The sequence below is a fragment of the Microtus pennsylvanicus genome, chromosome 16 (genome assembly GCF_037038515.1).
Source record: "Microtus pennsylvanicus isolate mMicPen1 chromosome 16, mMicPen1.hap1, whole genome shotgun sequence".
Lineage (NCBI taxonomy): Eukaryota > Metazoa > Chordata > Mammalia > Rodentia > Cricetidae > Microtus > Microtus pennsylvanicus.
The window spans coordinates 13,782,290-13,807,062 of record NC_134594.1 but is presented as its reverse complement, the minus strand read 5'-3'; the positions used below and the strand labels follow the sequence as shown (position 1 = coordinate 13,807,062).

Below are 24,773 nucleotides of genomic sequence, written 5' to 3'. Positions count from 1 at the left end.
ACTGAAATTATATACTAGAGAATAGGTATTTTGCAAACATAAAACGATTTACAGATAATATTTACGAAGAAAATCAAAGAATAGCACTGATAGGGTGTCATTAAAACAAGTACAATAGTCGCGTGCCTTTTGCTACTGCCCTTTTCCTGAATGCACTAAAACTGAGCCATGACTTTAGAGAGACTGGGAGAAGATCTAAAAGGAGGTGGAACACAAGACAGAAGATGACTTGAGAGTTAGATGCACATACATAATATGTAATGAGTAATAATTTTACGAGGGTACTGAGGGAGACTGAAGATAAAAAGAGTAAAATGCTCACTCAAGAAAGTTTATGGTATGGAGAACAGAAAAGCTAGAAAAGAACTAGAAAGCAAATGGCTTTTGGGTAAATTCATACCCCAAACACTGGGTCTCAGATGTAGCAAGAATAATAAAAACCCAGAGAGAGAGAGAGAGACAGGGGTTAAAGCTGAAGATCAGAGAAGCAGAGCAGTAAGCCAATAGAGAGACCTCTATCAATGCTCAGACCAAAGGGGTGATCCTCAGACTGCCTACAGTGCACTGCATCTCCACCAAACCCCAGACTCTAAAGTCCAGCGAATTCCTGTCTCTTCCCCTCAGATTGCTCAGCTATATCCCTTCCTGTCTTCACCTCCCTAGTGCTGGGATTAAAGGTGTGTGACTTCCAAACACTGGGATTAAAGGTATGAGCCACCACTCCCTAGCCAGTATCGTCATCTAGTATGGCTGCTTTGCCCTCTGATCTTAGAATACAAATAAAATATCACTACACTTACAATCTATTCAATAAACACATTGAGCGCCTGTGTATCTGAATAAATAAAGCATGTCTATCTCTTCCAGCATAGCACTAATAGTAAGTAAGACAGATACATACAATAGGCCAACTATTGTGATATCTTAAGACTATCTCCCCTATTTAACTTCTGGAGAAACAGAAATCAAGAGGCAGAATGGATTGCCCTACCTCTTAGCTGATAAAGTATAAAACTACCATTTTAACCCAGAGCTCTGCAAGCTTTCTTCTAGTAAGCCATGTTATTTCCCTGGTCTTTAAAATGTGGAATTTTTATTAACTCAATATTTTAGTTCAAATAAAAAAAAAGTTGGTAGAATTCAAATTTTGGTGAAAAAACATCAGAAACAGGTTCTTTCAGGCACAAAGCAGATACTCCAAAAATTTCTGCTAAAAAAAAAATAAGTATGAACATCTCATAGCTCTGGACACCATAGGTTAAGAATTTCTGAGTCATAAAAATCAGATTCAGCACTGCTATTAAACCAATTTAAGTGCCATAACAATAATATCAATGGAAATAAATTTTAATTTCTTCTGTTTTGTGATGTTATCTTACAAGAACCCCAGTTTGATATGGATACGTTGAAACAATGTGTAATTAACATGAATGCTAAGATAAATTCTCAGCAATATAAAGCAAATTCTTCCTTTCTCTATTAAAAAAAAATCAACAGCCCACTCCTTGAAGAAATCAAGTTCTATTTCATAATATAATTAGGCAGTCTTAAAAGGTAAATTTATAAATCTCTATACATGGAAAACACTGCTGCTAAGCATCTTCCAACGTTCAGCATAGTTTACATAATTAATATTTTATGTTTTCCAAAAGAGGTCACTCTGCTTGTCTAGGTTGTTACTTTAGAAAATTATAAAATAAGGGAATAAAAAGCTATGCAGCTGGTTAATCAGAAAGGCCATCAGAAAGTGTCAGGATAAGACAGTCTAGGTTGTAAACAGAATGTCCATTTGAGATAAAATACTTCAAAAAGCTGCTCTTTGCTTACAAGGGTGAGCTACAAAACAAAGTCCTGGACAAGTTGTGCACAGCACATCACACTACCTCAAAAATTAACATCTGAAGTAAGTTTGACCCCAACTATCAACATTAAATATTATAACTGGTAGGACATCAAAAAAAGATCCAGTTGTTAGGTATATACTACTGCAATATTTCCAATTTTCATATTTTTCATATTTCATCTGAAGAGACACAGAGAAGAACTAGGCCAGAAGTTACAGCCAGTGTGGCCTAAGTACTTCACGAAAGATGCTGCCTCAGTCCTACAGACTGGGACAGCCTGGAAATCCATATTCTGTATGAGGCCACAGCAGGCTTAATAAGTAACTGGAGTATTGCTGTTATCTTCTCCCTTTCACTTATCTAACCAATGTCATGATTGCAACAGCACCTCAATATCATCTCCTCTAAGCTACTCAATTCACAAATGGAGAGGAATAAGGCTCAAATTTGACTAAGATCACAAATGGGATTTTAAATGCAAACCTACCCAACCCTTCCTCAAAGCCTATTTACACGCTGGAGAGAAGTTCTCAGCAGCAGAACACTGGCTGTTTTTCCAGAAGACAGGGGTTTGATTCCCAGCAGACACATGGCAGCTCACAACTATCTCTAACTCCAGTCCCAGGGGATATGACATCCTTTTCAGGCCTCCCTACAGGTACCAGACACATGTAATGTTTCTATTTACCAGCTCCCCCACCCAGTAGTCCTCCAATTTGGAAATTATGGCAACTTTGAGAAAATGAAAAAAAATATTTTTTCCATCAAAAGAAAGACATTCAAACATTCTCATCTATCTCATCTGAATTTATTTTCCTGTATTTCTTTCTTTTCCCATACTTACATGGGGCAGGTAAAAAGAATAAAACAAGGGGCTGGAGTGGTGGCTCAGCATTTGAGCATCTGCTACAGAGGACCACAGTTTTGTTCCCAGCACACCCATCAGTTGGCTCACAACTACCTGTAACTTAGGCCCAAAGGATCACATGTCCTCTTCTGGCCTCTGAGGGTACTAGTACTTGTGCACATATGCGAAAACACACATACACAAAACTAAATATAAAATAAACCCTTTTTTGAAAAGGGTAAAGGATTAAAGAAATCTTCAAAGCATAATAAATATAAATTGGTTACACAAAAGTTGCCTTCCATTCAAAATTAAAGCTCAACATAATGAAATTTCTCATTTAAAAACAAATTTCTTCTATTACCACAAGAATTAAACCTTTTAAAAAGTATAATATGAAACTATAAGGTGGATGTTGACATAATGCCACAGTAGAAAAAGAGAGTCTAGTATAGGAAAGAATGTGAAAACATGCCATATAGAGACCTGGGGATAAATCTAAGATTACAGATATGCCTGATCCTTCAGAAAAACATAATGGACTTCTTTCGATAACTTAGTTGTTGAATCAACTATTTCTAAGTTACCTTCACTTAAGCATGCTTTCCACAGTTGAAAATACTCTAAACTATTGCCCAGAAGAGCTTCAAAAGTAAGTACAGGGGCTGCAAAGACGGCCCAGGGGGTAGAGCATGAGGACCCAAGTCTGAATCCTAAAACTCGTGTATAGCTGGATGTAGTAGTGCGTGTTTGGAATCTCAGCACTTGCAGCAGCATGACACAGAGAAAGGAGACTACTTACCAGAAACTCCAGAGCCATCTAGCCTGGAAAAAATGAGCAGACACCTGAAGGCCTCCTTTGACCTCCTCACATGCACTATGGTATGTGTGTCCACACATCCTCCATTATGTCCTTATGATGCTCTTAAGCAGACAGTGGAGGAGTTAACTAACAGCCCTCACACATTTTCAGTTAAAATGTCTCTGTAACACATTCTTGAGTTTTGCTATTATGGTTCCAACACAAACACCAGACTACTCTGTAAATAAACTGTAACTTCCTGAGTTCCAAAACAAAGTAATAACAATGTCAGCATTTCTAACACCTACACATCTTGCTATGTGTGCATGCACATACATGTTGAAGAAAATTCCAAGAGTATGTTCTACTAGAGGTAAAAATGAAAGTATTTTTTTCTTCATAGTTTTCTAAGTTATGTACATTTTTATTTAATACATACATTTTATGACTAAACAAGATAAAGCTGTTTCTAATTAGAAACAACCAAATTATCAGTATATATATAAACTGTCAATACAGACTCATGAGAGACAGTCACTCTCACCTGCCTCATTACACAAAGCCTTCAAGTCTGCGCCAACATATCCATGGGCATTGTTTGCCAGCCTCAGAAGCTCCGCTTTACTGAGCAAGTGTGGCACCCTTCGGAGTAGCTTCTGGAGAATATCAAGCCGGTCCTGGGCATTAGGAACCCCGATCTCAATCTCTTTATCAAATCGTCCAGGTCTTCTGAGTGCAGCATCTAGTGCCTGAGGGCGATTGGTGGCCCCAAGAACTAATACCCGTCCTTCACTTCCTTCCTAACAAAATAAGAATGAATTACATATTTATTTTTTAAAAAAATAGAGAGGTAAAAACTGACTCTGGAAAAGAATGACTAGGATAGTCTAGAGTATTAAGCATTAATCCATATACTTCCACTAACAAATTTTCAAATTTTATTTCTAATAAACTTTTATTAAACATTTATTAACTTTAGAATAGCTATTTCAGAGTTTGGTCTAAATACCTTTTATCTGATAAAAGTATCTAGTAGTTAAGTAGTTTTTCCTCTACTTAGAGGTGAAGGTTAGAACCTAAATAGTATTCATACAGAACCAGGCTAAACTAACAACTTATCTAAGAATTCTTTCTCACACATCAACTGTTTTCTTTCAGAGACCAAAATTTTCAAGAGTGTGCTGATATAATCTTTTTGTAGACTGTAAATATGTATTACTCTTCTTGATTAATAAAATGCTGACTGGCCGATGGCTAGGCAGAGTCTCAGGAGTCAGAGGAGACACCATGAGAAGCAGCGTAAGCAGGGTGGAAAGTACATACAAGAGGTAGACGAGCCTGGGGCAGTACATAGATTAATAGAAATGGGTTAATTTAAGTTATAAGAGTTAGCTAAAAAACAAGTCTAAGCTATTGGTCAAGCATTTAAAATTAATATTAAGTCTTTGTGTGGTTATTTGGGAGCAGCTGCCAAGACACAGAGAAGTCGGCCTACAGGAACAGGTCTTTTCCTCCTACCATGTAAGTTGTGGGGATGGAACTCGTGTTGTCAGGCTTGGTGACTAGTCTATACCTGCTGAGCCAGCCATCTTGCCAATCCTGGTTTTTATTGTAATAAATTTTTTAAATTCCAGAAAATATGGAACCATAACCAATATCCCTGAATCTGAAGATGAGGTTGAGAATAGCAAATTATAAAGAACTACAATCACCATGTTTAGTAACTTTCAGATATTATCCAATGTTTTAATCAGATGATCCAAGTGTAACTTTAGAGATAAGAATTAACAGAATCTAGTGATTTTTCATAAGAAAAAAACATTATCAATTAATACCAGCAGAAAATGTATAAACTACTATGAACTTATAAATTTAAAAGTACACATCCAGGCGCTTTAAATGTTTGCAGATTAAAATATCTGTGTCTGTCGGGTGGTGGTGGTGCATGCCTTTAATCCCAGCACTCAGGAGGCAGACAGGTGGATCTCTGTGAGTTCGAGACCAGCCTGGTCTACAAGAGCTAGTTCCAGGACAGGCTCCAAAAGCTACAGAGAAACCCTGTCTCAAAAAAAAAAAAAAAATCTGTGTCACGTGGTTCTAGTCCTGTCAAAAGCAAGAACACATTCCACAGATGGCTTGTCCCAGTTGCAAAGAAAAGCCACCAAAAAAGCCCTGATGTCTAAGACTCTCCAACATTGATCCCAATACACGTTTCTTACCAAAGACCTTAGATCCAAATATAATGCAGCTCTTTGTATCACAGTCATCCAGAACCAGACACCTGGCCTGCTTAAAGAAACATCTGACTGAATACAAAAATTCACATTATTTTCACATATTCATTTCCCACCAATGGGAAATAAAAATCAAACATTCCTTTTGCTTTTTACTGTACAAAAGGAAGGTGTGGGACTATGTGCTGTCTAAGATTTCTCTTGGTGCTAACATACTGTGAATCTAAGAACGTTGGCCATTTTCAATCTAATCTAAGTACATTTTTCTGGTTAACAGATGTCAAAAGTCTGAGAGAATTTTCCTCTACTCCTGTTTATATTAGTCATTTTCAGAATTAGCATATCATAGCTTTGACTAATACACAAATATAAAGCAGGCTGTAGTCACGCATTTCAGAGGCTGCAAGAAAAGAACTGAGTTTTTAAGACACTTGAGTTATACAGCAAGGCTCTACCTCAAGAAGAGAAAGAGACTCATGAATTACAAGAATAACTCAGTTTTTAGGACACCTTGGGCTACACAGCAAAACATATCTCAAGGCAAAAAAAACCCACCTCATGAACTTATTAAAATTTAGTTTATTGAGACACATCTCACTTAGCCAAGGCTGGCCTTATATACACTATATACCTGGCCTTGGAATGATCGTCCTTCCTCAGCCTCCTTAAGAACTGGGACTACAAGCATATACCATAATATCCAGGGAAACTTAATAAAATTCACTAAGATTTAATAAGGAATCTTCTTTACTGACGTATGTCTTGGGTTTTAAATTAATATCACGTGACACACACACACAAATATATCTTGGTAAATTATTTATGTAACAGAAAAACATGACAGGCTATGTGGGTCTCTTAGTTACCAAGCAATTTACGGAAGCTAATTACTTGATTGTTAACCCAGCTTCATGCTTGATTTTCCCTCACCCTTATACACACCCAGATACATTTGGTAGGTGTTGCTACTGCATACTCTAAATGCCAGTGTTAGACTTACTGAGCCAATGCCATCCATTAATGTTAAGAGTGAGGCTACAACTCTCTTTTCCACTTCATTCTGAGCACCTTCTCTTTTAGGGCAAAGTGCATCCAGTTCATCAATAAAAATAATTGATGGGTGCCTAAAAACAAATGCATTACATATCAATTTTATTTATCAATATTAAAAACAAAATCACTCAAATGCTAAATAAAAAAAATTTCAATTATTTCTACTGCAAAGTTATCAACCTCACATTTTAGCCTATCTGCCTTTCATAAAAGACCTCTGTGTGACCTGGGGAAGGGTAAGAGTAAGTAAAAGAAAAACCAGACGATTCCAAAGATTCACAGTAGTGGCAAGATGCTTCAAAGACATAGATAAAATGTCAGGAGGTACACAGCTCCAGTCACCTGTCTCTGAGCCGAAGGAGGAAAAACAGAAGAACCACCTGCAACCCCCACTTTTCAAAGGGAGACTAGTGAAAAGACACAAGCAACATGGAACAAGCCCAGAGCTTGCACAAGCCTGAAAGCCAGTTGTGGTTGTCAGGGAGACAGCATTTCCTTCAGCAGATGGGTCAGCAAAGAGAAATCCCATTGTATGTACGACACTAAGGGCAAGACTGGGGAAGATCTTGAGAAAAAAACCCATTATTCGGAACTGACGGAAAGTGAAGCAAAGCCAAAGCCCTAAGAGGCAGTTATGGAAAGCCTGAGGCCAAATACTAACAAGCTGAAGCAGCTCTGCTCTGGCAATGGAGTGCACAGAGAAAGACAAGCCTGACTTTGGGGCCAAGAGTAGAACTTATATACTTATAATAACTCTGGCATGTCATACCATAGCCCTGAGCCTAAGCAGACCAACGTAGGGCACATAATGAAGCCAAGAAAGCCCTTGGTCAACACAACACAAAATGGGGGAAACTAAAAGCATTTCCTCTAAAATCAAGAGCAATACAAATGTATTTACCCTCACTACTCCTTCTCAATACAGTACTCAGACACAGGGACAGCAGTAAGTAAGAAAAATAAGAGGGACAGCTGGGGCTGTAACTCTGTTTACATCCATGAAGCCCTAGGATCAATCCTCAGTATCATCAAAAAGGAAAGGGAAAGTAAAAGGGAAGAGGTGCAAACAAAAAGGAAAAAGTCCCAAGTATCCTTACTCCCAAATGACATAATCCTACATATAAGAACTTAGAAGCTATAGCAGGAAACTTAAGACATGGTGAGCAGGTTCAGCTAAGTACCAATACAAAATTAAATGAAAACCAGTACCTTTCTATACAGTGATAACAAACTTTCCCAGAGAGAATCAGAACAACTAAACCAATTCACATCCACACACAGTGACTTAGACAAAGAAAAACAACCTAGGAAAAAAAATCTAGCCAAGGAGGTGAAAAAAAACTACATGAAAACTTCAAGACACTGAAAAAGATAAAGAAGGCAAGAGAATATGAAAGACCTTCCATGATTGACAGTTAATACTATTAAAATCATTACAAAGGTCACTAAAAGCAACCTATAGATTTCATGTACTCCCTATCAAATTCTAGTGACATTCTTCATAGAACTAGAAAAACATTCCAGCATCCATAGAAAATAAGACTCCATAATGGCTAGCTATAAATGTCAACTTAACACAACCTAAAATCACTCTACAATTTCAATGAGGAACTATCTAAATTGAATTGGTTCTTGGGCATGTCTCTGAGGAACTCTGTCTGAAGTAAATCCATAGGAAAGACACCATTCCCTACATGCCCTGAACTGTTAAAGAGCGGAAAACTCAAGCTGAGCACAAGCAAGCAAATGTTGATACACTCATTTCTTTCTGCTCTTGACCATGGACGTGATATGACCAGCTGAGCTGAGCTGCTACTTGACTTTCCCACAATAATGGACTACAACCTAGAACTGTAAGCTAAGGGAAAAAGGAAAACATGAAAATAAAAAAACCCTTGCCCCATTTAGTTGCTTTCTATCTGAGTATTTTATCACAGTAACAGAAATAAAGGATAGGACAGACCTCTGTGGCACACTATCACATCCAAAGTCATAGTAAGCAGAAAGAGGACACTGGAGCTACCAGGTTCTAATCTCAGACTACTACAGAACCACAGTGAGAAAAACAGCACGCCTGAGAGATGGCTCAGCAATTCAGAGCACTTGGGGAGCCTTGCAGATGAAGTGGGTTTGATTCTCAGTACCCTGGGGACTCACAATAGTCTGCAATTCCAATTCCAGGGGATCAGATGTCCTCTTTTGAGGCACTGCATGCAAGTGGTAGACAGACATACATGCAGGGAAGACGTTCATACACATAAAAATAAACCAATCTTGAAAAGCAAAACAAAACAACAAAAAAACCCAGCACAGTACTGACACAAAAACAGACACAGAGACTAATGGAATAAAGGACACAGCAATACTCATACAATTTTTTAACAAACATGTCTAAAACAATTGTTGGATTTTAAAAAAAAACCTGGAAAATTAAATACCCACATGTAGAATGAAGATATTTCATATATTACACCAAAACATATGCAAAGGTTTAAAAACTACTAGACCTGAATCCTGAAAATGCTACAGGAAATCATGGACAAATACTTTTAAGAGTCAGTACAGACAAACACTTTCTGGAAAAGACTCCAATAGCACGGGAAATGTTACCGAGAACCAACAAAAGCAGTCTATTCTCCTGCGATGAATCTCCACCCAGCCTAAGTTTCCTTCATTGTCTTAATTCTTCTACTTTATGTCATATAGTAACTTCTTTATCAAACTTCCAAAAACAGATAACATTTCCTGAAGTCTCCCATCAATCTCTAAGGCCATCACTATCTTTGTGTTACTCCTTAGTTTTACATAAAGTGCCACTATTTTTCACTAAACAGAGTTTCAATTATTAATTCGAAAACATCAAATATTAACAGTACCGTAGAGTGGCTTCAGCAAATATCTGGCGTAACCTTGCTTCAGTCTCACCATAGAATCTGTAAGGAATAAAAAACATGTAGTGTTTTACATTTCTTAGTATTTATAAATTTTTTTTCTATAAAAAAGTGGTCTGAATTTTCAAGCATTTCTAAAATACTTAAAATTACTTTTATTTTCAAATTTTGTGCATAATATAAAGCAAATTTAGAAGCAAATATAAAATATCAGCATTTGGGGAATGAAGGCAAAAAGATCGAAAGTAAAGGTCAGGCTAAGCTACATAGGTAAGACCATGCCTCAGAAAAAGAGGGGCAAATTTAAAATACTCAAAAACAGTTTAAAGCATGGACTATCTAGGCAAAAATATAACACAACTATTTAAGAAGCCACACCTGAAATATATAAACTTAGTAGTGAACATTTACTTTAAATCATATACCTACTTGCTTATAATTTCCGGACCATTAATTACAGAAACATAAGCTCCAACCTCATTAGCAACAGCCCTAGCAATCATTGTCTTCCCAGTGCCGGGAGGACCATAGAGTAACAACCCTCTAGGTGCTGGAATTCCTACAAGAAAAAAAAAACACAAAAATACACAGTGCATTCAGTATGATTATTAATTTTCTTGTTAAACTGCCATACAACCTCCAACATAAGTTAGAAATGGAATCCTACCTCTCCCTACTTCCCAGAAAGATGTACTATTTATCCCAAATCTTGAGCCCAGCAATGACTTTCTCTATCTCTACAAATCACACAGTGAGGGAAGCATGAATTTTTTTTGGTGTTTTTGTTTCTTTTTTAAAACAGAGCCCTTGTCTTGCGCCATCTCAGGTAGCACAGTTCAGCAATCAGAACACAACATAATTTCTTCCAAGTTGTACTCTTAATACAAAAATTACTAAAAAAAAAATTACACAAATCCATGAGTTCCTTTTACATACGTGAAGATTCCTAAGAAAGGGGGAAAATGGGTGGCACTACATAAGAAATAGAAGCACAGAATTTGTACAACAACATGCAGAAATAGCTCTGAGTTTCCTAGGAGTGAGTTACTTCGTTAACTATTTGCTTCAAGGCAGACACACAAAGAACTAAATTTCTTAACAAGGTTTAACTGAACCATGACTATCTGCTTATTTCTCTAGAAATTATGACTTATCTAGCATAACAAGATACTTTTCAGCCAGGCGATGGTGGCACACACTTTATTCCCAGCACTCAGGGAGGTAGAGGTAGGCGGATCTCTGTGAGTTTGAGGCTAGCCTGGTCTACAGAGTGAGTTCCAGGACAGCCAGCTGGAGATACAAATAGAAACCCTGTGTCAAAAAACCAAAAATAAAATAAAGGTATTTTCTGAAGATCCAGTCCACCAACATTGGGTAAGATGCTAACACAGGGGACACACCTGTCACTCATACAAATCACAACTTCAAAGACCAACCATCGAGAAAAGCCGTTCAACTATCATCTCCCAAAGACAGTACAACAGACAACACAGAAGCTAAGGACAAGAGGATGAGGAGTTGCGTCAGAGTGGGGCTAACCAACTGCCTGAGTTTGAATGGAACACGAACATAGCAAACTAAAGGTGACATACCGTAACTCTTGAAAAGTTCAGGCTGCTTGAGAGGCAGTTCAATTATTTCTCTTATTGCTTTCAGCTGACTGTTTAAGCCTCCAATCATGTCGTAAGTTACTTTGAATTGGCTGTCTTGTTCTTTTGAATTTGTACAAATTTTTTTAAGGTTGATTCTTGTTGTTGAAGAAATAAAATAAAATGTATCAGTATTGTTCTTTGCTCCTGCATTGGTAGACTTCAGTAGTTTCTCTTCACTGATAGGCCGTGTATTTCCTTCTCTGGATGAATCCAAACTCCATTTAAGTCCAAGTCCACTGCCGTCTCTGGGGCTCTGTGTAACATCCGACCAAACTTCCCCTGCTTCACTCACAGTCCTGTCATTAGCGGATTTACAGGGGGTACTCTGTGACACTGGGCTCTGAGGTTCTTTCAGATCTAACTGGCTGAGCTGGAAAGATATATCCACGTCACTGCTCTCCACGCTAGAATGTTCAGAGGCCACTCCCTGGGTGTCAGAGGCACTCTGAGGCTTTCCCAATGTAGTGCCATCTGTCCCTTTTACTTGCAAGACTTGTAACTTGCAGAGTCGTCCATAGAATGTACAGTACAGGAAGTTGCCTGGTAAAACAATCTTGCCATCTAAAAAAAAATTGATTAAATATATAGACATCAGCATAATTTTCCCATTTAACAGTTTTAACAGCAACTTACTTGCTATTAACAAACCTGGAACACTAATAAAGAAAATGTCACAAAAAACAGAGGGGATAAATTCCCCTGACACAGTATCAGATGTATAAAAAACTCATTCTTCCAAATCCTATACACCAGTAAATCTAAAATTCTAGAAATCATAGCAAAAAAGATCCATTTTTACCAACTAAGCTTAAATGGCACATTCACACCATCACTGCAATGTTCCTCATTGGAAAATGCGCAAGCACAAAGGTCAAAAATCTCAACTTAGTCACTTATGTGGTGTACGCAGACAAACATTTGTGTACAACACAATCACAATAAATAAGTTAATCTTTAAAAGTAAAGTGCTTACTGAGCAAACACACGGACCCGAGCACAGATCCCTAGCATCTTTATGCACCCCTGTAATCTCAGCCCCGGAGAAGCAAACAGGAGGAAGCCTTCGGCTTGCTCATCAACTAGTCTAGCTGAACCCACCGACTTCGGGTTCAGTCAAAGACTCTAAATAAATAAAGAAGGTGGGGACTGAAACACCCAGTGTCGACCTCTGGCCTCCACGTCTACTCAAGCACACGCAGGCATGTACACACAAGCATGCAGTCGTGTATGGAGAAGAGAAAGTCCTGAGTGACTGACGCCTTGAGTCAGTGTGCACTGAAGACATGTGCACAGCTATGAGAAGGACTCCAAAGTCTCAAACCCATTTTAAATTAGCAAAGCTATTTACCCTATGGACCAGGTTCCAAAGGAGGAGAGCAAAGCTTTCCTCGGGGTCCAGGTGAGAGTGTGTTTAAACTAGCAACTGCAGCTTCCTCTTCCTCCCAGATGTTTACAGCCTGAGACTGTCGACCTACAGACACTTCCTCCCGAGATTAGCCCTCTTTGTTGTACCTAATAAAATACTGAGATTTCTGTTTGGTGGAAGTAGCAATTGCTACTTCCTCAGAGTGAGCACATTAGACCCAAGCTTTTCTGTATATGTCTCTCTGTGTTTGTCTTTTCTTCATTCCCTTACCCCTATTTAGGGTGTGAGGACCCAAACCACTGCGGCACAATACATACATGCATGCATGCATGCACGCACATACACACACAGGGAGAGGGAGGGAGAGAGGGAGAGAGAGAGCGCGCGCGCTTTACTTCTACCACCAGTTTTGTCTTCAAATGGGTATTTGAAGAATGAAAATAGTCTGGGCCAGAGAGATGGACAAAAATAAGAGAACAGTCACTTAGTTATTTAAAAAAAAAAAAAGAGTCTACAAGCACTGTTTGTTGCTTTGTTGCTTAAAACTGAAGACAATTTAAAATACTATTCTCACCTAGTTTTCTCAGAATACAACCAGTCAGTTCTTCTTCGTTAATTTCCTTATCTTTGTCACTACAGAGAGAAAAGAAAAACAAACAGAAATCAGCATTAGGTACATTAAAAACTAAACCACAGAAAAAGTGCCAAGCATGGCTGTTATAGAACAGAAGAACAATTTGTCTAAAACCTAAAAGCAAAAGGCACAATTTAGGCAGTTTTTTATACTTTTAAGATACATATTTCTTGCAGGAAAATATCTTCAGTTTGATGCTACAGAAGGTTAAGGGCAGTGATCTTCAAAACGTAAGGTAATATTCATTGGAGAACACAAAACCATAAAAACCAATCCCATATGAAATGTCAGAGCACACTGCATGGAAATGGTAAATACTGTTCTATAAAACATTTTCTTATACACATATACTTCATGTACACGTATCATATACATGTGTATGTATAGCTATCCATCTATCTAGATATTCATGAAACATGCATGTTAAATCATAATGAGAAGGGTATTTCTGTGTGTATCAGTCAAACACATCTGAAAACACACTTGCCTAAACTGATTACTCCATTTCTGAACTTGCCTAGAAGAGAGAAAGGCTTTTATTCATAGCTAACTTCATCCTTTTTGCATAATTTACACATTAGATCTTCAGGAAAATCAAATCCTGTATAGTGCATTACCTGAAGAGGTACAAGTAGGGAAAAATAGGTACTAACTGCAATGAAAATTGATTCTGAGGGATATGCCTAAGGAAAACATAGGGCTCATAATATTTGAATGCTTTTGTTGAAGGGTCTCTGATTGGTAGAAGTTTGGGATCGTCCTAGTAATCACTGTCTCCACCAGAAGAGCTGTATACAGGAGTACGGGAAGTAGGCACATCTAATACCACTGCACCTACTTTTAAAAGCCTGTTTATAAACAGTTTCCAAAGGGCTAAAGAGAAGGTTCGGAGGGTATCTGTTGCCCAAACAACAGGACCCTGTTTCGGATCTCCAGCACCCACATAAAAGTTGGGCTTGTAACCCCAACACTGCAAAGGAAGATATAATAGGTAAATGTCTTGGAACTTTCTAGCCAGCAAATCTACCCAAAATGGCATACTCCAGATTCAGTGAAAGAGAAACAAATGTGTGGACAAATAGGCACAAACAGACAAAAATAGAATGAGATGACTGAGAAAGACATCCACACTTGTACACAAGAGAGCACACCTCCAGCCCCACATACATTTGTATACACATGCACACACACCCTACTAAAGAAAATATTTTAAATAATTACGTAAAGTTATCAAACACTCTCTCCCTCTTCCATGTGTCAGCAGGAATGCGTAAACAGAGGAAGCCACAATTGTCCAACTGTCAGTGACCCATAGAACAGAGGCAATTTTGTGCCAGGGGAGACTGATTAACAAGCTCATTTAATAGAAATATAAACTGTATTAATATGGCCAAAACTCCTATCTGTGAATGCTATGTTACAAATTCATTTTACTGAAGATTAATTTTACATGCAGAATTCATAGTAATTGTGGTTGCTATGGATGTGACAGCACCCCAAAGTTTGGGTCATCTATTAACTATATCGTCGACTGAGGTAGACTAAGGTGATACTCTGCCTTTTGTTTCAGCTCTGACTCAGAGATAATGCAGGACGGATGTGGTACAGTGCAAAATATAGCTCTGGGGCCAGTCAGAGGGGGTTTGAACTCAACTCCACACGGAGATAGCCTCGGGCAAATTTCTTAACATAATGGTGCTCCTGTTCCGATGCAGCATACATAGAATCCTAGCAGAACTAGGTATTCAAGATCACAGTCTATGTAAGAGATACACAGCTATACAAATTCCTCACCAAGAACAATGGCTCTGTTTTCTCTATCAGTGTGAAGGAAAGAAACCTCAGAGAACATAACTACCACAAAGAAACGAGAATCAACTACATACTTAGTTTAACTTAAATTGAATTATATTTGTAAAACACCAAATCAAGTTATACTTACATTACTTTTAAGATTTGTTTTTTTAAAATATATGTGTATTTTGCCTTCATGTATGCGGACACACAATCTAAGTGCCAGAAGGCACTGAATATCCTAGAACTAGAAAAACAGGTGACTAGAAAACCATGTGGGTGCCAAGAACAAAACCTGAGCCATCTTACAAGAACGCCAAATACTCTTCACCCCTGAGCAGTCTCTCTGGCCCTTACTTATTTACTTTATTAAGTGAATAAAAGACAGTTACAAATTTGAAGAACAGGTATAGATAAAAGTCATTTCCATTAGAAATAGCTCCAATATCACTAATAAAATTCTTTGGCTACCCTGATTTAAATGACTGATATTCCTAATATATAAAACTGATTCTCAATATTATAGTCTTTGCTTTTGCTATCTAAAACAATGTTCATTAAGGAGTTCTGAAATGTTCATTACTGTTCTGAAAACAGTTTCCTGTTTTCAAAGGGGGCAGAGGGATGATGCCAAAACCCAAGCTTGGAATATACAAAAAAGGAAAACATTTTAAACTCAAGATAACAATTTTTTTTGATTCTTACACATACATTGCCTAAATTATTACTAAGCTGGCATTAAATTATCAAAAGGCTCTGTTTATTAAAGCAAATTTGGGTTAGACTTTCATCAGCAATCAATTTAACTCAAAATTCTACTGGAGGATGGGTGAGACACTATATTCACCCTTCAGTAGGAGCAATTTAAAACTCTTGGTAGTAACAGGTCTTTGTTTTTACTTGATTGAATGTGAGCAATCAAGTTCTTTGCTTGAACTATCATAGTTAAAATTATTTCTTGAGCTGCCTACAGTGACATGTATCTAAAGTACTCAAAAGGAGGAGGTAGGAGGAAACCAGACTGAGCTAAAAAGTTGAAGAAAAACTGCCTCAAAACACAGACAAATAAAAACACATGGAGACAGTTCGGTTGCTAAAAGAACTTGCTACTATTCAGAGTCCTGTGTTCAGTTCAGTACCCACACGGCAGTTCACAAGCACCTGCAATTCCAGTTTCAAGGAATCCTATTCTTTCTTCTGGCCTCGGCAGGCACCAGGCACAGCCACACATATGATGTACATACATACACACAAGCAAGACCTCATACACATTAAAAATAAAATTAAAAACATTTCTTTTTGTAGCTAATTGACAAAGAGACCACAAGCAAAGGTGCAAAAAAATATAAGACTGCACAATGTTGAGCCATCAAATGGGACACATATATGGCATCCTCTCTTCTGAAGACTCAGAGATCATTGTGGAAGAGGGGACAGAAAGAGCTTAAGAGCCAGAGACAGTGGATACAAAGAAGCAGTATCTTCTGGACACAGCAGAGAGTTGCCTATATGAACTAACCGTCACTGTGACACCATGCACATGGCCTGTAGAAGAACAAGCCACACCAAATCCCAGCAGGGAGAAGGGAATTGGGCACAAAACCCTGCCCCTAGACCTGAAGCTATTGGGAGAGCAGCTGCTAGCTGCTAGGAGAGGAAGAGCCAGTTTTATCTAAGAATGTAGACCCTGGTTAGTCAATGTTGCTCCAGTAGAAGGCCACATATCCAAGGGCATGTGGGCAGCACAAATTAGTGCTTACAAAAAGAACATAAACCTAGGTGGGTAAAGAATGAAGAGATGGTGAAGGGGGGGGTGAATACGGCTGAGATATATTGTATTCAATTCTCAAAAGAATTAACAACAAAAAAATAAAAAAGATATTTCTGGGGGTTATGCCTCATTAAGAAGTTAACTTATGCTTTGTTAATTATAAAGTAGTTGACATTTTCATATTAGAATAAATATTCTTCAGTGGCAAAGAGAAAAGAACGATTTCTTAGCTAGTCACAATAAGCTGTAAGTGCCTTGATTTAACTGCAAGTTAAGATAAAATACACTGCTAAGTATTCAGTTATAATCCCTTCACTTAAAATGTCAGGGCTACTTAACTACAGGGCATCAGAGTCCCTTATACATAAATTGTATCCACCCATTTGGCCAATGCTATCATAGTGTATCACTACTCATTTAACATGTGGCTATCAAGGCTAGACATGGGAGTATGAGTATATGCAAAGCCCTGGTTTCCACCCCAAACACAAAGGAGAAATTTTCCAGTATCTATTGGCTATGTCAGGTGGATCATAAGTTCAAGGTCAGCCTGGACTATATGGTAAGAACTTGCTTCAAACAGACAAATGAGCTACAAATATAGCAGACGTGTTGGGTTTTAAAGATTTGATTTAGAGAAGGAGCCAGAGTGTGTATGTGTGAATAAATCCATTTCTTCGTCTATTTAGAAAACCCAAAATGAACATGTTTATATTTCTCTTTATTTTAAAAAATGTATTTATTTTATTTTAAGTTTTGCTAGCATGTATGTCTGTGTACCACATTTGTACCTGGTGCTCCCCAAGGTCAAAAGAGGGCTTTGGATTCAATGGAACCAGTGTAATGGATGGCTGTGATCCATCATGTGGGTGCCGGGAACCAAAGCTGGGTCTTTCCAAGAACTCTTGACCACTGATCCATCTCTCCAATCCCCTTCACTACATTTCCTTTGGGCAGCTTTGAGCTAGATAGTCACCAAAGAAAAGAACCAAACCTCAGTGCCAAGTCCATTTCCTGAGCCTGGAGCACAGCTCCCAAAAGAGGCTGGACTCGAATGGTCTCTCCAGCTTTCACACCCACATTCTTCTGTGCCATTTCGCTCAGGCCTACTTTGCCTCCAGGAAATCCTGCAACCGGCCAGGCTGTATAAACCTACTCAGAGAAAAAAAAATAACAGTATCAGAAAATCAGTACATATAATACCATCAATTTATAAGGAAGGGAATGTTAAGCACATCCACTACACAGAAAACAATCATTATTCCCAAACAATATCTCACACAACTTGTAGTGGGATAAACTGCAATTCAAAAATATAAAACGAAATCCTATGTAAGTTCGCAAATTATTTTTAACAACTATTACATCTTCTCTGAAGATCAGAAAGGAGCTCATATTGAGATGATAGAAGGTAGACTTAAAAAAAGACAAAAACATTAATAGATGGTAATAAATAAAGGAGAAAAATATTAAAAGCAGGATAACTTGTAATGAACACAGTCCGGTACTTCCTCTCTATGACACATTGCAAACAGTGGCTCAGCTGGGTAGTTGTGGTGCACGCCTTTAATCCCAGCACTCGGGAGGCAGAGGCAGGTGGATCTCTGTGAGTTCGAGGCCAGCCTGGTCTACAAGAGCTAGTTTCAGGACAGGCACCAAAGCTACAGAGAAACCTTGTCTCAAAAATAAAACAAAACAAAAAAAACAAACAAACGAACAAAAAGAGTCTCTTTAATCCTGGGTCTTAGGGCTGAAGAGTGTAAAGTGTTTGCTATGCAAGTATGAGGACCTGGGTTCAACTTCCAGAACCCATGGAAAAAGCCAGGTGTGGTGGCTCACACTTGTAATCTCAGTGCTGAGGAGGCACTGGGTCTCTCGAGCACACAGGCCAAATAGCACAGACACATCTATGAGTTCCAGGTCAAATGACAGGACCCATCTCAAAAATGAGGTGGGGCAACCAAAGAAACATCTGTGGTCTCTACATGCATAGGACACATGCACACACATTCTCATGAAAGAACAAACATCTCCCATGGGTGAAAGAAGCAGGGAGCGGGGAAGGGGGTTATGGCAGAGGCAGGGATTGGCAACAGGCAGAGTCAGGCTGCTGAAAATCTGGGAAAAGCTCTGGTCTTGAAGTCCTCATCCACATGACATCAAGGAGAAATACGGGCAAATCCAGGGAGACTCAGTAAGTATTTGTATGTAGGGAAGATGCTCTTCTTACCTCAAGACCACGTTTCTGCACAGAAATGAACTTAACGACTAGGAGAAACAAAGCTTAAAGGGACACGGGCACTACCTCCCTGTAAAATACACAAAAAAGCAATGGCCCTTTCTCTATGGTATTTGACTGACTACTATGTACATGACAGACTTATTTTTCTAAAGATTTATTACTTTAATTATGTATATGTACATATGTGTGGTGTGAGGGTATATGCACATGGGCTGGTGTCCACAAAAGCCAAAGGCATCGGGTTCCCCAAAAGCTGGAATTATAAGCAATTGTGAGCTGACCAATGTGGGTGCTAGGAACTGAACTCAGATTCTTTGGAAGAACATATTCTAACTGCTGAGCCATCTCTACAGCTCTCTTTAAAAGTTTATTTTTTTTTTAGAGTCAGCAAGTGGTTCAATAGGCAAAGACACTTACCCCCACGCCTGACAACCTGAGTCTGACTCCTGAGACAGACATGGAAGGAAAGAATCAACTCCTGATTCACATACACAATTAAAAACTTCTGTTCACTGACTCCTGAGACAGACATGGAAGGAAAGAATCAACTCCTGATTCACACATACAATTAAAAACTTCTGTTCACTGACTCCTGACTGTATTCAAAGTTAAAACCAGAATGATTTCCAATGCTTCTAGTAAAAGGATAAGGAATTTTACCTCCTGCTTTCCATCCAAACTGGTAAGGAGCACCGGTCGGCCTATACATATGTTTGCAGACTTCATAGTATTAAGTCCAAGATGAACAAGGGAATTCTGGAATGTCTTAGGAACTTTGCCATCTACTATAAAAAAAAGAGAGAATTTATTTTATACTCTCTTATAACTGAAATTAAGGCATTTTTAGAATAAATGAAAATCCTATATTCATATAAACATACTATTGAGTTTATCATATCCTGAAGAAATCCTCTTTTTTAAACTAACGTAAAACCCAACTTTTTGGAATGCTTACTGGTAAATTGTGAGAATAACCTACAAAGTTTAACGTAAGGAGAAGAAATCTTTTGGTTCATTAAGGACATATTGTGATGGGGAATATTAACTCAGAGTAGAGCACTTCTCTAGCATGGCCAAGGCCTCAGGTTCTGTCCTCAGCATTGTCACAAATGGCACCAACTACAAAAACTAACTATACTTCCAAGAGTCTCTGCACTTAGCACAGAAAGAACCAAGTCAGGTGCTAGATTTCAAAGACTACAACCGGAACATCTACCTACCTCCAGAGGCTTGTTTTCCCTTCTGAACCACATAATCCAGGATTTCAAAACCTTCCTAAAAAAAAAAAACAAAAAAAAACCCCTCCACATCTCCCTGCTAATGGAGCTCATGTACAAACTTTCAGCCAAGTCCTTGTGTCTTAATATACCACTATTATACACTTCTCTGCTTATAACATCCAAATCCACTAAAGCTGACCACAGAATTCTACCAGTCCTTTTTAGTAGGTGCATTCATACACAGGGTAGTGGAAGATAATTTTAAGGAATCTATTCTTTCCTTTATACCATGCAGGTTCCAAGGATCAAACTCGCACTCACAGCTTGGATCAGCTAATCACATTACATTCACAATCAAAAGGAAAAAATGAACACATACAAGACCTTACTGTTCTCTGTTCTAACTGTGGATGTAACGTGGACAGTTCTCTCAAGGTCCTGCCACTGTGCCTTCCTGTGATGATGAACTATAACTTGAAATTGTGAGCCATAATAAATCCATTCTCCCTTAATCTGCTTTCCCAGGTATCTTATCGCAATGGGAAGGAAACTAAGACAGCCTCCACACGCACCACAGATATGTATCACTACATTATAACTCTGTGTTATGGGCCTTACTCAATCAGAAAGAACCTTGATAGTTTTTGGCTACTCTGGGCCAGTAAGCTCTCAAAATACATCTGTTTCTAGCTCCCAAATACAAGACACACCCAACCATACTTGGCTTTTTAAATGGGTGCTCAGGATTCAAACTCAGGTCCTCTGCTTGCAAAGCAAGTGCTCTTACCACTGAATCATCCTCCCCGCCTCCACATGGGTGCTTGATATCGGAAATCTGGTCCTTATGTCTGTGCCACAAGATCTTCACCCCGTCATTTCACCAGCTCATAAAGTCAATTTCAAACAATCATCCACCCTTGCTCCATTGCCTCATGGAGTTTGTAATCTAGTAGGACTAGCTATCCAATGAGCTCTGAGTAACTGTATAGTTACAAACTAAGACCATACAATCTCAAATTGACTGTGAGACCTAGCCTATTCTGTGTGATCTGACCTAATTAGGAAGAATTAGAGAATGCTAATCAACGAAAGTGGTGTTAAAATTCAGGTATGGAGGAGGAGGAAGAAATAACTATGAAGAACAGATTATTTTTCTTAAGGGAAAAGCAAGCACAGATGCTGTGGAGTATGATCCATTCTTCAGAGACTAAAAAAGATGAGCGACAAAGAAAGTTGCTTCAGGAAGGCAAAAGCCATGCAGGGTAGTGTACTACATCAAGATTCCAACCATAACCCTAATAACCATGGAAAACCGTGGGGAAGAACAGTAGTATCACTATAGGACTTCCATTTTAAAACATCATTCTGACTACAAAGTAGAAAAAAGAGTAAGAGGACAAAATTTCAAGGAGAGAAATCAAATAACGGCCATTGTAGCAGTTCAGGTGAAAGATGGTGGTGTCTGGGTTTGACATAGAAGCAGCAGGAACGCTGTGAGAAGGAATACAGAAAATATCTGGCTTATACACAACTCAGTAATGGAGCAGATAGAGATGTGAGAAAGCTGTGCTATGTCTAACCCCTAGATTTCCATTTGTTTTTTGCTTTTTTGAGACAGGGTTTCTCTGTGTGACCCTGGCTGTCCTGGAACTCACTCTGTAGACCAGGCTGACTCAGAGATCCACCTGCCTCTGCCTCCTGAGCGCTGGTTTTAGAGGCAAGTGTGGCCACCACCGCCCAGCAGTTTCTGAATGATTTAAGGACTAAAGTTTGTATTACTGGAAGTAGAAGACTTAGGAAATTGATTCTACAAGGACTATGAAAAACTAAGGGAAGAAGTAATGGACAATACTAGTCAAGATATAATCTACAAACTACTTGTTACAAATAGTCAATATGTGACCTACTGGCCATTTTTTGCCACAGGAAGTGCTTGAGAAATTCTAATGTAAAACACACTGAATCAAGACTCAAAAACAGAATGCTTTACAAAAATGAATCAAAATTGAAGATGATATAAACGAGAAACTTAACTTTGGATATCCTTGCCATAAATTAAGAGAAAAAAAGAGGGTAACAGACTTAAGAATTAAGGAACTTCAATATTTCGGAGTCAGATGGAAGAGGTTAAACCTGCAAAGAAAATGATCACCAAGGCACATGGAGAAAAGTTATGAAAGTCTAACGATAAATAAAGTAAGCAGCAAAGTGCTTTGAGGAGGAGGAGACCTACAATGCCAAAGGCCACCAGCATCCAAAGGCAAGTACTGAAAACCGTGCACTCGGCTTGCCAACACAGAAGAGCTGTGACCACTACAGAGCAGCTCCCAGGGGACGATGGCATGCAAGTCAAAGAGGACCAGGAGAGTGGGACTGACAAGGAGGCGGAGAACGAAGGTGTGCAGAGCGTGGTGGCAGGGAGGAATCGTGGAACTTTCCCAGAGGTTTGAACTAGAAGAAACATGAACGTCTGTACACGACAGCGGGGAGGGTCTACTTGAAAAGAGGTCGAGTCTACAGTACAGAGCAAGCTGTATTCTAATTTCTACGTCAGAATAAAAACACTATGCTCACGCTAAGAGTGTCTTTAAAGTCTTACCGAACATAAAAACCATGTCCCTAGTTAGTCTTGACTTTTCAGATCTAAGTCTGTTCATTCACCCAAGTCAACAAAACTCATCTAAGACAACGGCTCTGGAATCAAAGAGATCTGACCTCAAACATGGACCCTGCCCCTGGTGGCTGTGTAACCCAGATGGAACCCCGTGAGCTTTCTCTACTCTGTAAAACGGCCCTCGTTCGGTGCTCATCCATCACGGCTTCTGCGAAAACTGGATGAGCTGTGCGTGTGACCATTACCGCTAGTGTGCAATGCACCAACAGCAACAACTAGATATCAGAACCTGCGTGGTCAATGAAGAAAACGCCGTCCTTCCTAAAGACACGACGCTGTCTGCTAGGCAGCACGGATTCCCCACCAAAAACCGCTATCTGGCTTTCTAGCGTCAGCCTGCTGAGTAAGAACCATTTCTGCAGGGTTAGCTGGGCAGTAAAATCTCCAAGGAGCCGAGGCCATCTCGAGCGCGGCCATAGAGGGCTACTAGTCTCGCTCGGCAAGGCCCAGGGACTTGCCCTCCGGTGCCGCCGCCCGAGGAAGCAAAGGAAGGACGAATAGTAAGAGGAAAATTCGGAATATTGTGCAAAGAGCGTCGGAGCGGCCGGGCTCGACGTAGCCCGCGGGCTCCCGGGTCACGCCCACCTACACACGCCGCACCGCCCTCGGGCGCCTCAGCCTCGCCGCTGCCCGCGCTTTCCTCACCTTTCTCGAGGAAGTTGGTCACCACCAGCATCCCCGGCGCCGCCACGTCAGGCCGGGCCAGTGGACCCGGAGTCCCCGAGCGAGACGAAGCAGCAGACAGCGAAGGCGAGGTGCCCTCGGCGCTCTCCTTCTGCCGCTTTCGGTTCTTCTTGGAAGACATGACCACAGGCTGTCGGAAACAAACCGGAGCCAAAGCCGGCTCAACGTGCGCGGCTCGGGGAGAAAACTTCCGGGTCAGAGGTCAGCGGCTCGGCGCGTTCGTCCGTAATGCTCCACGTAGAGCGCAGTCTGAGCTGGTGAGCGAGGGGCTCTCGTGACGCTTTCGTAAAGGAAGATGGGCGTAGAACGGGAACCTTCGTTGACGCTATAACCCCTGAAAAGCGGACTGCGGGTGCTCCGCCGCTTTGCAGAGACCCGAAGCAAGTGTCGGTAAAAGTAGCCAAAAAAAAAAAACACTAAAATTTCTCCCCTCTCTCCGGTCTGGAGCCACCGAAGACACTCCACGGTCGAATCCGCTGCACTCTGCCGCCGAAGAGGAAGCCCGGCTCAGTCTCAGCGGGTGGCGACACCTTTCGAGAGTTTACGGTCAGCCCTCCTCCCGGCGAGAGGGGCGGAGCGAGCGCCGGAAAACGCCGCGAGATTGTTCTCGGCGAGGTGGGGCGGGGCGATCGCCGGAAGGAGAGGCGAGGCTGGGGCGAGAAGGGGCGGGGCGTGCCGCGGACGGTGAGACCCGGCGGGGAGAGCCCGGAGGCGTGGGAGGGGCTATGCGAGATGGGCGGGTGAGGCTGTCGTGGGCGGGGCAATGCGAGGGGAGAGAGGCGGGACTGGGCGGGGCGATGCGAGGCCAGGTGGGCGGGGCGGGTGTGGGCGTGACGGTGAGACGCAGGCGTGGGCGGGACGATGCGAGGCAGGCGTAGGCGGGGCGGAGGCGTACGTCAGGAGTCGGACAAGCTACGCGCAACGGTGAGGTGGCTGCAGGGAACCGGCTGCTGGCTGTCACCGCTCCTCCGTGCGGGCTTAGCCTGGCTCCGAGCAGGGGCGCGCGCAGCCTCGGGTAGCCCGCGGGACGCGGGCGAGCTGCAAGGCGAGCTGGACAGATTTGGG

General features: G+C 40.4%; 1 protein-coding gene across 4 annotated transcripts in view; it reads right to left on the bottom strand.

The window, feature by feature from the left end:
• The window catches only part of Afg2a (AAA ATPase AFG2A), a 158,778-nt gene extending 134,559 nt beyond the window's left edge, over positions 1 to 24,219 (bottom strand). For 2 of the 4 annotated variants that reach the window (XM_075950857.1, XM_075950855.1), the window contains exons 1-9: positions 23,670 to 24,218; positions 19,791 to 19,915; positions 17,883 to 18,040; positions 13,264 to 13,322; positions 11,264 to 11,884; positions 10,101 to 10,230; positions 9,657 to 9,713; positions 6,728 to 6,851; positions 4,038 to 4,293 (exon numbers count right to left, since the gene is read on the bottom strand). In XM_075950857.1, coding sequence (XP_075806972.1) covers positions 4,038 to 4,293; positions 6,728 to 6,851; positions 9,657 to 9,713; positions 10,101 to 10,230; positions 11,264 to 11,884; positions 13,264 to 13,322; positions 17,883 to 18,040; positions 19,791 to 19,915; positions 23,670 to 23,829 — 1,690 coding nt within the window. In that variant the 5' untranslated portion in view covers positions 23,830 to 24,218. Of the gene's footprint in view, positions 1 to 4,037; positions 4,294 to 6,727; positions 6,852 to 9,656; positions 9,714 to 10,100; positions 10,231 to 11,263; positions 11,885 to 13,263; positions 13,323 to 17,882; positions 18,041 to 19,790; positions 19,916 to 23,669 lie in introns of all 4 variants that reach the window. The other 2 variants (XM_075950858.1, XM_075950856.1) reach the window with 2 other exon arrangements.
• Between the last annotated feature and the right edge of the window lie 554 nt (positions 24,220 to 24,773).